Source organism: Penaeus japonicus, unplaced genomic scaffold (assembly GCF_977035675.1).
Source record: "Penaeus japonicus unplaced genomic scaffold, GWHDUDI00000001_assembly GWHDUDI00000002, whole genome shotgun sequence".
Taxonomy (NCBI): Eukaryota; Metazoa; Arthropoda; class Malacostraca; order Decapoda; family Penaeidae; genus Penaeus; species Penaeus japonicus.
The window spans coordinates 13,736,530-13,751,529 of NW_028234404.1; the positions used below are offsets into that span (position 1 = coordinate 13,736,530).

The window sequence follows — 15,000 nt, forward strand, 5'->3', positions numbered from 1 at the left end:
CCCCCAACCCGAAAAAAGAGTCAAAAGGGAATACAAAAAAAAATCACCAACTCTACCCGTCATAAACCTCTTCACATAAGAATCTTCTCGAACGTTGACATCCGGTTTGACATACCACCCCCCCTCCTCCCTCCCCCTCTACCACCCCACCGTAAGTGAACATTTATTTCCAAAAAAAAAAAAAAAAAAATCTGAGAAAGGGAAAAATACTGCAGGAGGCGTGCGATACGGCGTCGAGGGAACAGGCCCAAATAAGTCTCGTGCGTGGAGGCGCCGCCGCCGCTTGGGGAACTGGTCCTACAGGTAGCCGCCAGCCTTCTAGTACTGGGTCCTGGGGGGGGCGGGGAGGTGCGGGGGGAGGGGGGAAGATTGGGGAGAACGGGGGAAGGAGGAGAAGGAGAAAGAGAGAAAGAGAGAAAGAGAGAGAGAGAGAGGGTGGAAGGGAGAAAGAAGGTTTGGAGGGGGAAAAGGAGGGAGACGGGGGAGAAAGGGAACGGCGATGAAGAGGAAGGAGGGAGAAAGCAGATGGGGGAGGGAGGAAGAAAGTGCAATGGGGAGGAGGTCATGAGGAGAAGAAGACGGGGGAATGGGGTGATCGGACGATGAAGGGGAGAAGGGAGAGGGGAGGGAGATTGGAAGGACAGGAAAGCATAAGGGGAGGCGAGGAGGGGGGGCGCAAAGGGAGGTGCCCGGAGGATGGAAGGCGAGGGGTGGGGTAGGGGGGCAAAGGGAGGTGCCCAGAGGTTGGAAGGCGACGGGGGGGTGGGGGGGAAGAGAGGTGCCCGGGGTGGAGGGCACTGCGAGGGAAAGGGGTGTGCGTGGCGGGGGAACAAACGTGTTAATGCAGTTACTCACTATAATAACAAAACTCTACACCCACGCATGCACATACGTAGACGCCCCGCCCACACTCTCTCGTTTCGCTGCTTAGCGTTTTCTTTGGAATATCATTATCGATATTACAATTAATTCGTATTCTCATTATATGCGTCCCTTAACATTATCATTAATAGTGTCAATTAATACTATCGCGATCAACGGCATGCAACAATGGAGTTCAATTTTCCCAGAAAACTACGTATCATTCTCCTTTTTTTCTATATTTCTTTCTCTTGCCGCCTATATATCTTTCTTATCTTTCTCTTTCTTTCTCATTCTTGCTTCCTTTGTCCTTTTATTCTTCCTCATATTTGCTCATTGTTTTGTTTCTTTTTCTTCTTTGTGTATTCGTCACTTCCTCTTACTATTCTTCTTAGTATTTTTCTTTCTATTACTTCTTTCTTCATTTTCTGCTCTACTTTTTTTCGTTTTCTTCGCCTCCTCTCCTTTTTTAATCTTTTTCATTATGCCCACTCGCTCTCTACTCTCCTCTCTCTCTCGCCTATGCCAACTGCCGCGATATATTCCAGAGATTTCCCTATCTGTGTCTCCATCTCCATATATACCATCATCACCATCACTCGTCGTCGCCCTTCTCCCTCCGACCTCCCCCAACCCTACTCTTTATCCCCTTATCCCTGTCTCCCCTATCCGTTTCTCCTTCCTACCCCTGTCTCTCCTTCCTACCTCTGTCTCTCCTTCCTACCCCTGTCTCTCCTTCCTACCCCTGTCTCTCCTTCCTACCCCTGTCTCTCCTTCCTACCCCTGTCTCTCCTTCCTACCCCTGTTTCTCCTTCCTACCCCTGTTTCTCCTTCCTACCCCTGTCTCTCCTTCCTACCCCTGTCTCTCCTTCCTACCCCTGTCTCTCCTTCCTACCCCTGTCTCTCCTTCCTACCCCTGTCTCTCCTTCCTACCCCTGTCTCTCCTTCCTACCCCTGTCTCTCCTTCCTACCCCTGTCTCTCCTTCCTACCCCTGTCTCTCCTTCCTACCCCTGTCTCTCCTTCCTACCCCTGTCTCTCCTTCCTACCCCTGTCTCTCCTTCCTACCCCTCTCTCCTTCCTACCCCTGTCTCTCCTTCCTACCCCTGTCTCTCCTTCCTACCCCTGTCTCTCCTTCCTACCCCTGTCTCTCCTTCCTACCCCTGTCTCTCCTTCCTACCCCTGTCTCTCCTTCCTACCCCTGTCTCTCCTTCCTACCCCTGTCTCTCCTTCCTATCCCTATCTCTCCTTCCTATCCCTATCTCTTCTTTCTATCCCTATCTCTTCTTTCTATCCCTATCTCTTCTTTCTATCCCTATCTCTCCTTCCTATCCCTATCTTTCCTTCCTATCCCTATAACTCCGTATCCCTATCTCTTTTTCCTATCCCTGTCTCTCCCCATCCCTTTCTCGCCTGCCCCCCTCCCCTTTCCCCATCATTCCACCCTCCCTCACCCCATCTTTCCCCCTTGCCCTTCTCCTCCTCCCCCCACCCTCATAATCATCATAATCCCCATCATATCATCATCCCATCCTTCACTCCCTGCCTCATCATCGCCATCTCCCCCTCAATCCTCGGCAACATATTAGCGCCTTGAACTATGTCCTAAAGCACCGCCCTCGCAAGCACCCGCCCACTCATATCATGTGTCCGGGTCGTCAGTTCGCGCCCACGTGCGAGTAGTACTGGTCCTGTCGCCGCCGCCGCTGCCGCCGCCGTAGTCCCTCTCCGCCCACGCCCATCAGACTACTACGTACTACGAGGCTTTGCGCCAAAGTCGGCAACGAAGCTATGTCCAAAATGAACTTTCTGGAGAGTAATAGCTCCCCCTCTTCCTAAATAGTGTCTGCAGGTATCCCCCGGCTAATTAAACTGCTATCAAAAATAATGATAATGGCAATGGTAATGGAAATGATAAAGAAAATGATAAAGAAAATGACAATGACAATGACAATGATAATGGCAATGAGACTGAAAATGGGGCTGAGAATGAGAATGAGAATGAGAATGGGACTGAGAATGAGACTGAGAATGGGACTGAGAATGAGAATGGGACAGAGAATGAGAATGAGAATGGGACTGAGAATGGGACAGAGAATGAGAATGAGACTGAGAATGAGAATGGGACTGAGAATGAGAATGAGAATGGGACTGAGAATGGGACAGAGAATGAGAATGGGACTGGGAATGAGAATGGGACTGGGAATGAGACTGAGAATGGGACTGAGAATGGGACTGAGAATGAGACTGAGAATGGGACTGAGAATGAGACTGAGAATGGGACAGAGAATGAGACTGAGAATGAGAATGGGACTGGGAATGAGACTGAGAATGAGACTGAGACTGAGAATGGGACTGAGAATGAGAATGGGACTGAGAATGAGAATGAGACTGAGAATGGGACAGAGAATGAGACTGAGAATGAGAATGGGACTGGGACTGGGACTGGGAATGAGACTGAGAATGGGACTGAGAATGGGACAGAGAATGGGACTGAGAATGAGAATAGGACTTAGACTGAGAATGAGAATGAGACTGAGAATGGGACAGAGAATGAGAATGGGACTGGGAATGAGACTGAGAATGGGACTGAGAATGGGACTGAGAATGGGACTGAGAATGGGACAGAGAATGAGACTGAGAATGGGACAGAGAATGAGACTGGGAATGAGACTGAGAATGGGACTGAGAATGAGACTGAGAATGAGAATAGGACTTAGACTGAGAATGAGAATGAGACTGAGAATGGGACAGAGAATGAGAATGGGACTGGGAATGAGACTGAGAATGGGACTGAGAATGGGACTGAGAATGGGACTGAGAATGGGACAGAGAATGAGACTGAGAATGGGACAGAGAATGAGACTGGGAATGAGACTGAGAATGGGACTGAGAATGAGACTGAGAATGAGAATGGGACTGAGAATGAGAATGAGACTGAGAATGGGACAGAGAATGAGAATGGGACTGGGAATGAGACTGAGAATGGGACTGAGAATGAGACTGAGAATGAGAATGGGACTGGGAATGAGACTGGGAATGAGACTGAGAATGGGACTGAGAATGAGAATGAGACTAAGAATGGGACTGGGAATGAGACTGAGAATGAGAATGGGACTGAGAATGAGACTGAGAATGGGACTGAGAATGGGACTGAGAATGAGAAAGAGACTAAGAATGGGACAGAGAATGAGACTGAGAATGGGACAGAGAATGAGACTGAGAATGAGAATGAGACTGAGAATGGGACAGAGAATGAGAATGAGAATGAGAATGGAACTGAGAATGAGAATGAGAATGGGACAGAGAATGGGACTGAGAATGAGACTGAGAATAAGAATGAGACTGAGAATGAGACTGAGAATGAGACTGAGAATAAGAATGGGACTGAGAATGAGACTGAGAATGAGACTGAGAATGAGAATGAGAATAGGACTGAGAATGAGAATGGGACTGAGAATGAGACTGAAAATGAGAATGAGACTGAGAATGAGAATGAGAATGGGACTGAGAATGGGACTGAGAATGAGAATGGGACTGAGAATGGGACTGAGAATAGGACTGAGACTGATACTGAGAATGAGACTGAGAATGAGACTTAGAATAAGAATGGGACAGAGAATGAGACTGAGAATGAGAATGGTTCTGAAAATGGGATTGAGAATGAGAACGAGAATGGGACTGAGAATGAGACAGAATGAGAATGGGACTGAGAATGAGAATGGGACTGAGAATGAGAATGGAACTGAGACTGAGAATGAGAATGGTTCTGAAAATGGGATTGAGAATGAGAACGAGAATGGGACTGAGAATGAGACAATGAGAATGGGACTGAGAATGAGAATGAGAATGAGAATGAGAATGAAAATGGAACTGGGACTGAGAATGGGACTGAGAATGAGAATGGGACTGAGAATGAGAATGGGACTGAGAATGAGAATAGGACTGAGACTGAGAAAGGGACTGAGAATGAGAATGAGAATGAGAATGAGAATGAAAATGGAACTGGGACTGAGAATGGGACTGAGAATGATTGAAAATGGGACTGAGAATGAGAATGGTTCTGAAAATGGAATTGAGAATGGGACTGAGATTGAGAATGACAATGAGAATGATAATAACGAAAACGATAATGATGATGACGATAACGATGATAGTGATAATGACAATGACAAAAGCAACGGCAATGATAATGATAATGACAATAATAATGACAATAGCAATGACAATGACAATGGCAATGATAATGGCAACGATAATGATTATGGTAACGATAACGATAATGATAATAATAATGATAATGCCAGAACCAGTGACAGTGATAATGATAACATATCTGTGTGCACCCCTTTCCCTAATAGTAAACCCGTGGGTAACGCCTCTCGTTCGCGCCAGTGATACCGAAACGCCCATCGTCACGACCGAATTCGGTTTCGTTCCAACCATCCCAAGCCCACGTGGCCACGCCCGTGCGGTGTGCAAGCAACGCAAGCAGCGCTTTCAGGGGAAAATCTGTATTTAAATATACGTGATATTGTACTACTGTCATTAGTTCCTATGGTACTAACGTAATGTTCTGAGGCCTTATTATATCCTAATATTTAACATTCTGATCTAATATACTACAATAAAGTGTCTTTATGAGGTACAACTTAATAGTAATTCTCACAAAACGTGTTTAGCTTTGTTAGAAAACATATAAACAACTACAATATCATACAAAACAGAAAATCTAATCAAGCAATACCACAAAGCAAAAATATAATAAGCAGAAACACAAATACTTAAGTTACCCATTCTAAGCAATACACATCTCATACAGAAAACGATTTTTCTGCGATCGTAAACTATGCGATATAAAAACGGGCCTTTTGTTATTATCTGACCATTAATAATAATTTATACTGTCCAGAATGAGGAAAATTTGTGCGTGTGTGTCTGTTGTGCGCGAGTGTGCGTGTGTTTAAGTGAACATCTCAGTGTCAAAATGCATTACTCACTATGCCATTATGCGTGTATTTGAGTGTGTATGTGTATGTGTCTATGTATGTGTTTATGTATGTGTTTGTGTACGTGTATGTGTAGCCTGTAAATGTATGTAACAAATACGTTTAATATGTGCATGCATGTAACAAGTAAGTGTATTTAGAATACGTACCTATGTATATGCATAGTGTGTATATGTGTGTGTGTGTGTGTGGGTGTATAAGTGTATGTGTATAAGTGTGTGTGTATAAGTGTGTGTGTATAAGTGTGTGTGTATAAGTGTGTGTGTATAAGTGTGTGTGTGTGTGTGTGTGTGTATAAGTGTGTGTGTGTGTGTGTGTGTGTGTGTGTGTGTGTGTGTGTGTGTGTGTGTGTGTATAAGTGTGTGTGTATAAGTGTGTGTGCATAAGTGTATATGCATAGGCGTGTGTGCATAAGTGTGTGCATAACTGTGTGTATAAGTATGTGTGCATAAGTAAGTGTGTATAAGTAAGTGTGTATATATGTATATGCGTCTAGGCGAATAAAAGTACGCGTACAGGCGTATGTGTATACGTGTATACATATGGATATAGGCACTGCATATGCTTATAGTCGTATGCGTATAGGCCTTTGCATATGGACGTATAAGTGTATGTGTAAAACACATACATACATACATACATACATACATACATACATACATACATACATACATACATACATACATACATACATACACACACACACACACACACACGTGAATGCACGTGAAACACGTACGTGCATGTGCAGGGTAACGTCTATGTGCAGCTTTAAAGCCCATTTGTAAGTGTAACATGTAGATGCAAGTGTAATGAGCAAGTGCATTTGTAGCACATTGGTACAAATGTACCGTGTCCGTACCAGTGGAACGTGTCCATGCAAGTGCAATATCTTCTTGCATGTGTATTATCTACGTGAATGTGTATGTGGTATTCACATTAGACACTGTGCACTGTTTAGTGTGTATGTGCCTCCTCATGTCCCAACACAGTACCAAAGCATTTCAATACTTCTGATCTGCTTGAATCACTGATCTTGACACAAGTTAATCAGAATGCAATTTCTCTTTAACGAGTGAGCTGTCCATAGTGAGAGCGTATCCATCTATGACGGTGGATATGAATTTGTCTTGCCACCTTATGGCGTTTTATGACCTAAAGAAACCACATATTAGTGCTTAGCGTTTCCACAGCCGTATACTGAATAAAGAAATTTCATTCTTTATCTTACGTTGACCAAACCTAATAGATAACCCTCTATGTTCAGAATAGATTGTAGTTGTCATGGATATAATCCTAAGCATTTAAAATATGAACATTAAGGTTTGCTTGCTTTTACAAAGAGTAAAACTATAGTCATCTTTGGTGATATAAATTGATAACAGTTATGTTCAGTTCCTGAATTCAACCGCCCCTGAATTTACAATATATGGGTTGCAGTTGATATGTTGCAGCATTTGCTCAATTATCTGACAAACTACTCTACTCCGAATGCAAGTATAAAACTGCACTTGGATAGCGATTGTAATATCCATGCGGCAACTACAGGACAATCAACAACGATTATCGTGCTCCATAAAATAAAGTTCACGAAATTTATGGTTTAACAACGTAGGAGGAATTACTTCGGAAACACATTAGGTACAATTCTAAAGCTCCTCATAGCTGAGACTTGAAAATCTAGAAACATTAAACACAACTCTAAACACAACACATTCACTTTTAATACCCCAACTGGAGCCGTTTTTCTTTTGCTCTCGTTTTCAGCAAAATATCCTACATCTCCAAATTCCTAAACAAATTTCGACATTTCTTCTATTTCTCGACCTTGTTAGTTCTGATGTAACATGACGAAGTGCCGGATTGAGCGAGATATTTTATTCGCATATGCATGAACACGGACTTGCACACAAGTGACTTTTGTTAATGATCTAAACATCACAAATCTCTCACCGATGCAGCGCTGACCTTCGCTTCTTTCTCAATCACAACAATTCTAAATGGTTAGGTTCATTTCGCTAGTTAATGTTCGCAACATACTTAAAACATTTAGGGAATCTCGGTTTTTCAACAATGCAACAGCTTTCGCAACTGTTGTCAAAAATCTTTTTTATATTCTTGCAACTGATCCCAGGAAACTATCTTATTCCAATTTCTTAAAGTCATTACGATTTAAATAATACAAAAATGAAATACCGAATATTTCACACAGTTTAATACAATGCAAACCAACAAAACAAAACGTAACCTGTACATAAAGACGAGTTCAACGCCATGCAACCCATATTTGGACGTCGGAAGAGGTGTCACGGCAGAGGAATGGACGGGGGAGGGATGGAAGTGAAAGTAATTTGAAGAGTTGAAGAAAAGTGGTAACATTAAGGTGAAAGAATATGACATGACAATACGATTTTCATCCGTATGAGAAAAAAAGTGTCACGTATACCACGTAGGCGAAATAGCGAAGGTGAATGAATGTATAAATGAATGGTAAAAATTATGAAACCGAGTACGAAGAAAAGGCCAAGACGGTGATAACAGAATCACCAAAAAACAAAAACAAGAAAAAAATAAAATAAAATAAAGATATAAGCATAATAAAGATGACCCCAAGAAAACCGTAAAGACGACATACGACAATCAAGAAGCTACAATGAAGACGTTTTACGACACCGTACACAACCGCTACTCAACCAAGCGTGAGACGTCACCTGTGAGAAAATTCTTGAAATACCGTCACTCGTGAGATGGCAAGAACGACTGCCATAATACGATGTACTGCTGCAGAGCCAAGGATCTACGTGAAGATTTCAATGAGAACAGAACGTAATTAAGTAAAAAATAATCTCGAAGCGGTGTTTGGACGACTCGCTTTCGCAATCTTTCCTCGGCAGCGCGCCGCTTGACGAAAGTGAAACAACAAACCTGAACTGCTCTTGCCTTCACGCACACGTTCGAAATAATGTGTAAAGTCTGTTTCGTTCTATGCTTTTAATCTCCCTGTCTTTGTGCTCTATGTTTATTTTCTTATCACCACCGCCCACACCCTCACCCAACTCTCACCCTCACCCAACTCTCACCCTCACCCAACTCTCACCCTCACCCAACTCTCACCCTCACCCAACTCTCACCCTCACCCAACTCTCACCCTCACCCCTCTCCCATCCTCCCACTCTCACCCCTTCACTCCCCTCTCCACTCCCACTATCCCATTCCCTCTGTTTGGGTGTGGGGTTGTGTGTTGTGTGGTTTGTGTGTTTTGTGTTGTGTGTGTTTGTTTGGTGTGGTTTGTGGTGTTGTGTGTTTAGTGTTGTTTTGTGTTGTTGTGTGGGTGTGTTTGGGTGTTTGTATGTGGGGGTTTTTGGTGTGGGTTGTGTGGGTGTTTGTGTGTGTGGTGTCTGTGTTTGTGTGTGTTGTGTGGTTTGTGTGGGTTGTTTGTGTGTGAGTTGTGTGGTGTGGGTGTGTGTGTGGGTGTGTGGTGTGTAGTGTTGAGTGTTGTGTTGTGTTGAGGGTTGTGGGGGGGTGTGGGTGGGGTGGTGGTGGGGTGGGGTGGTGGTTGGGGGGTTGGGTTGAGGGTTTTATATAGTTTGTGTTGTGTGGTTGGATGTGTTTATTGGGGTTTGGGTTTGGGTTTGGTGGGGTGTGGTTTGGGGGGGGGTTGTGTGGGGGGGAGGGTGGGGGGGGGGGGTGTTGGGGTGGGGGGTGTGGGGGGTGGGTTTTGGGTGGGGGGGGTTGGGGCGGGTGGTGGTGTGTGGTGTGTGTGGGTGGTTTTTTGGGTGGGGTTGGAGGTATGTGGAGAGAGGGGTGTGTTATGTGGTGGTGGTTGTGTGTGGTGGGGGTGGGTGTTTGGGGGGGTTGTTGGGGGGGGTAGTTTGTTGTGGGGTATGGTGATGTTTTGTGTGTTTTGTGGTTTTGGTGTTGTGTGAATGTTTTGTTTGTATGTGTGTGTTTATGTTATTGGGATTTGTTGTGTATGGTGTGTGGTTTTGGTTTGTGTTGGGTGTTTGGGGTGGTGGTGTGGTGTGTGTTGGGGGAGTTTGTTTTTGTGTGGTGATATTTGTTGTTGTGTTATATTTTGTTTTGTATTGTGTGTGTGTTGTGTAGGTGGGGAGTTGTGGGTGTTTGTTTAGTGTGTTGTTGTGTTGTTTGTTGTGTTGGTGGGGATGTGTTTTGAGTGGTGGGGTGTTGTGTGGTGTTGGGTGTTGTGTGTGTGTGTGATTGGTGTGGTGTTGTGTTTGTTTTGTTTTGTTGGGGGTTTGTTGTAGTTGTGGGGTGTATTTGGTGTGTGGTGTTTGTGTGTTTTGTGTGTTATTTTAGGGGGGTTGGTGTGTGTATTGTGGGTGATAGAGTGTTGTGTTTTGTTTTTGGTGTGGTAGTTGTGGTGTGGTTGTTGTTGTGGGTTGTGTGTGTTTGTGTGTTGTTTATGGTGGTGTGAGTTTGTTGTGTGTGGATGTTAGTTGATAAGTTATTTTTGTGGTGTTTTGTGGATGGGGGTGTGGGGTTTTTGTGTAGTAAGGTGGGGTGGGTGGGGAGGGGGGAGTGAGTAGGTGTGTTTTTTGTGTGTGTTGTGTTGTGTTTAGTGTTGTTGGGTGGGGTTTGTTATTGTGTGTGGTGTTGTTTGTTGGATTGGGGGTGGTTGTGTGTGTGTGTGTGGGGGTGTGGTGTTTGTGTGGTGTATTGTTTAGATGGTGTTAGTAATTTGTGGTGTGTGTGTTGTGTGTGGGTGTGTATTTGTTGTGTGATTGTGTTGTTGTGTGTGGGTGTGGTTGTGTTGTTTTTGTGTTGTTGTGTGTTGTTGTTTGGGTGGGTGTTGGGTGGTGGTGTGTTTGTGTGTGTGTGTTGTGTTGGTGGGTGTGGTTTGGTTGGGGGTGTGGGGGTGGGGGGGGGGGGTTGTTTGGGTTTGTGGGTGTGTTTTTGTGTTGTGTTTTTGGTGTGGTTTTGAGTGGTTTGTGGGGGGGTTTGTGGTTGGGGGGGGGGGTTTGGTGGTTGTGTGGGGGTGTGTGTGTGGTTTGGTTTTTTGTTTTTGGGGTTTTTGTTTTGTGGTAACATATGCATGTATATACATTATAAACATATGCATGTATATACATTATAAACATATACATGTATACATATATGTATATGTATATACATACATATATACATACATATATACATATATTCATACATATATACATATATTCATACATATATACATATATATGACCTGGGTAAGTCCTTAAACTGCAACCTGTCCTTGGTAGAAGACAATAAACTCCCTCAGGACCAGCCTGCCTAGCTGGTAGCACCTGGTTTGGCCCCTTGCTCAGGGTAACGAGCGATGGACAATGGTTGAATCAGAAGGAAACTGGTGGCTTCAAGCAGATGAGTCTACGACCCTCAGAAGACAACGTTTTTGTGTTCTACAAGCGGAATATCCTCTGGGAGGGGAGGTGGTGATCTCTAGAACTCACCGGCTCACCCGGCAGAAGGCAATGGCAAACCCACTGCCTGTACTTTTGCCTGGTAAATTCTGGAAATGCGACAACTCACAGAGAAACCCAAACACGTAAAAGGGGTCTTGTCAACTCGAATAACGAGAATCCCTCGCTCGGAAGGTCCCCCCTAATGTGCGAGGGGGGGGGTGGGGGGTGGGTTGAGCAGGGTAGGACCTGATCGGTCTGCAGCTACTGTCCGCCAACAACAGGAGAACACTCAGAAATTGGGAACATGGAACGTACGCACTTTGTTTCCAAGCAGGAAAATTAAGAGAATGTTGACACAGGAATATGAGTCAATGAAATCAACATACTTGGAATCTGTAGAAACTCGTTGGAAAACATAATGGTGACTTTCAAACAGATGATTATAGAATGCATTTATTTCAGGACGACAGACAATGGAAAGAGGGGGTGGTGGGTTGTGGGTATCATCATGGATAAAGAAAGAGCCAAATGTGTGATCGGGCACTGGGAATTGTCAGACAGGGTAATGATGGTAAAATTAAAATGAAGCCCCTTCAATATTAGCATAATACTGGTATACGCGCCAACATCAGACACCAGTGAAGATGACATTGATAAGTTCTACGAAACTCTTGAAGAAGCAAAAGGGCAATGCAAATCACAAGAAATCATTATCGTGATGGGAGATCTCAATGGAAAAGTAGGTCAAGATCAAGGTGATGGCGATGGAATAATTGGGAAACATGGACTTGGAATTCGTAACGAAAGAGGTGACAGATGGGTACAATGGTGCAAAAGACACAACCAGATTATTACCAACAACATTTTTCAAGATCATCCCAGAAAAAAAGACGACTTTGGACATGGAGAAGTCCTGGAGGAAACATCAAGAATCAAATTGACTATATAACGATCAACAGTAGATTCAGAAATGCAGTTAAACATTCTAAAGCATTTCCTGGAGCAGATTGTGGAAGCGACCATATTCCAGTAATCTGCAAGCTCTTCGTAAAACTAAAGAATCTGAAAAAGACAAACGTTACACCAAAACTGAAGTATGAGGCACTACAATCCGACCTAAGATGAAAGAGACAAAAAATAAATAAATATGCAGTAGATGTAAAGAACAGGTTTGAAGTACTATCGCAAGAAGGGGAAACTAAGTGGGAGTCTTTCAAAAAAGCTTTAGTTGAATGCCAAAATGCCATAATTCCTAAACAAGAGAAGAAAAATAAGAACAAATGGATGACAGATGAAATCATTGATATGAAAAGAAAGGCAAAAGATCATGAACAAAAAAGTCCAGAATACAAGAAAGCAACAGGGAAATCAAGAAAAAATGTAAAAAAACCAAAGAACATGGGTATCCGCAAAATGTGAAGAAATTGAAAGGTGCAAAAATAAGGATTCATCTTCCATGCACAAACACATCAAAGATCTAACAGTAACAAAATCCTGCTCTTCATCGGGATGTTTAAAACTAAAAGGACGGCACAGTCCAAATGGAAAAGGAAGGAAATTTTGAGAAAGATGGTCATAAATACATAGAAGACCTTCTTCAATGATGATCGATGGAGAGAAACCAAAATTCGAGAAGAATATGGAAGGGCCACCCGATTCTCAAAAATCAGAAGTGCGTGTCGCAGATAAGGAAAAATGAAAAAGAATAAAAGCACCAGGACCAGCAGAAATATAGTGACGGAAATGGGATAAAGGCACTGGATGAGTTTGGAATTGACAAGATGACAGAGATCATAAACGAGATCTATGACCAGTGGAGAAATACCTTAAGAACTGAGTAAATCAATATTTTATAGCTCTGCCAAAGAAATCTGGGAGCAATAGAATGTGAGTTACACAGAACAATCAGCTTAATGAGTCATATCATCAAAAATCAATACTGAGAATTATCATGGAAAGAGCAAGAAGCAGACTAATGGCCTGAAATAGGAAAATGTGCAATAAACGGTTTTGTAACAGGATGCAGGACCGAGGAATTGCAATTTGGATGGTGAGAATGCTGTCTGAAAGAGCTATAGAAATGCAGAAAGGATCTATTTATGTGCTTTCAAATCGACTACACAAAGGCCTTCGATAAAGTGCAGCATGAAGAACTATTAAGGCTTTTACAAGGTTTAGATCTAGACGGAAAAGACTTTAGGCTGATAAGAAACTTACTACTGGGAGCAAAAAGCATGCAGGAGAGTCGACAATGACACAAGTAAATACACTCCAATCTGCAGAGGGGTACGACAGGCAGGGATGCGTTTTCTATCACCAGACTTGTTCAACTTGTATAGCGAAAAAGATACTGAGACAACTTGAGGACATGCCGGGATCATACTGGGGAGCGGCCTATACATCAACAACCTTCGGTATGCAGGATGATACAGTATTTGATTGCGGAGTCCACAAGGGATAATTTTACAGGAACTACTCGACAAAGTAATTGAAGAAAGCAAAAAGAAAGGTCTGACCATGAATTGTAAGAAAACGGAATGCATGGTTGTCAGCAAGAAAACTAAAACCACAATGTAATGTTGGGCCCGCCCATGTCGGTACCTATAAGATTCCAACAGTGGAAAAGTTCAACTGTCTAAGGAAGTCTCATAACTTGACGACGGAAATGCGATAGATGTGGAGGAGATCAAGAAAAGTGACAGGTATGGCAAAGGAGCATTTCATAAACTGGGAAAATTCTTAAAGATCGAAAGATGCCTACATGATACCAAACTACGAGTGCTGCATTGTTATGTAAACTCCATCCTTAACATATGGCTGTGAATGCTGGACAATATCAACTCAGATGGAAAGAAGGCTTGAGGCAGTAGAAATGTGGTTTTCTAAGACGTATATCACCTTCAGAATATCATGGTGGACCATCGTAAGCAATGAGGCTGTACTACGCAAGGCAGGGGTAGAACGAATGTTGATGAAGAACATCCGAAAGAGACAGCTCGAATTTGGTTAGACACATTATGAGGAAGAACAAATATGAAAATCTGGCTTTGACAGGACGGATTGAAGGAAAAAGGAGTAGGGGCAGGCAACGTATCGCGTATTTGAACAGTTTAAGTACTTGGATGGCAGGACAGATACCAGAAAGCGAAAGATCAAGAATGGTGGGATTGGAAATGTTGAAAACATCTAAGAATAGGGAGCTGTGGAGATCCATGACCGCCTACGTCCTCAACGGACACGGCACTTAGAGAGAGAGAGAGAGATATACATATATATACATACATATATACATATATACATACATATATACATACATACATATATACATACATATATACATACATATATACATACATACATATATACATACATACATATATACATACATATATACATACATACATATATACATACATATATACATACATACATATATACATACATACATATACACGTACATACACATATACACGTACATACACATATGTATACGTACATACACATATGTATACGTACATACACATATGTATACGTACATACACATATGTATACGTACATACACATATGTATACGTACATACACATATGTATACGTACATACACATATGTATACTTACATACAATATGTATAATAAAAGCGTGCATACAATATGTAACTAACTTACACATATGTATACGAACATACACATAATGTATACGTTCATACACATATGTATACTAATACACAA

The 15,000-nt window shown here is 42.8% G+C and overlaps 1 protein-coding gene across 3 annotated transcripts in view; it reads right to left on the bottom strand.

The window, feature by feature from the left end:
- LOC122247122 (protein D2) overlaps nt 1-15,000 on the bottom strand; it is an 89,668-nt gene that overhangs the window by 58,023 nt on the left and 16,645 nt on the right. Inside the window, exon 1 of one of the 3 annotated variants that reach the window (XM_086547799.1) lies at nt 8,580-8,650. The exons of the other annotated variants lie outside the window; for them this stretch is intronic. Within the exon in view, the coding sequence (XP_086403925.1) occupies nt 8,580-8,635 (56 nt within the window). The 5' untranslated portion in view covers nt 8,636-8,650. Of the gene's footprint in view, nt 1-8,579; nt 8,651-15,000 lie in introns of those variants that run through there. 3 annotated transcript variants of the gene reach the window in all.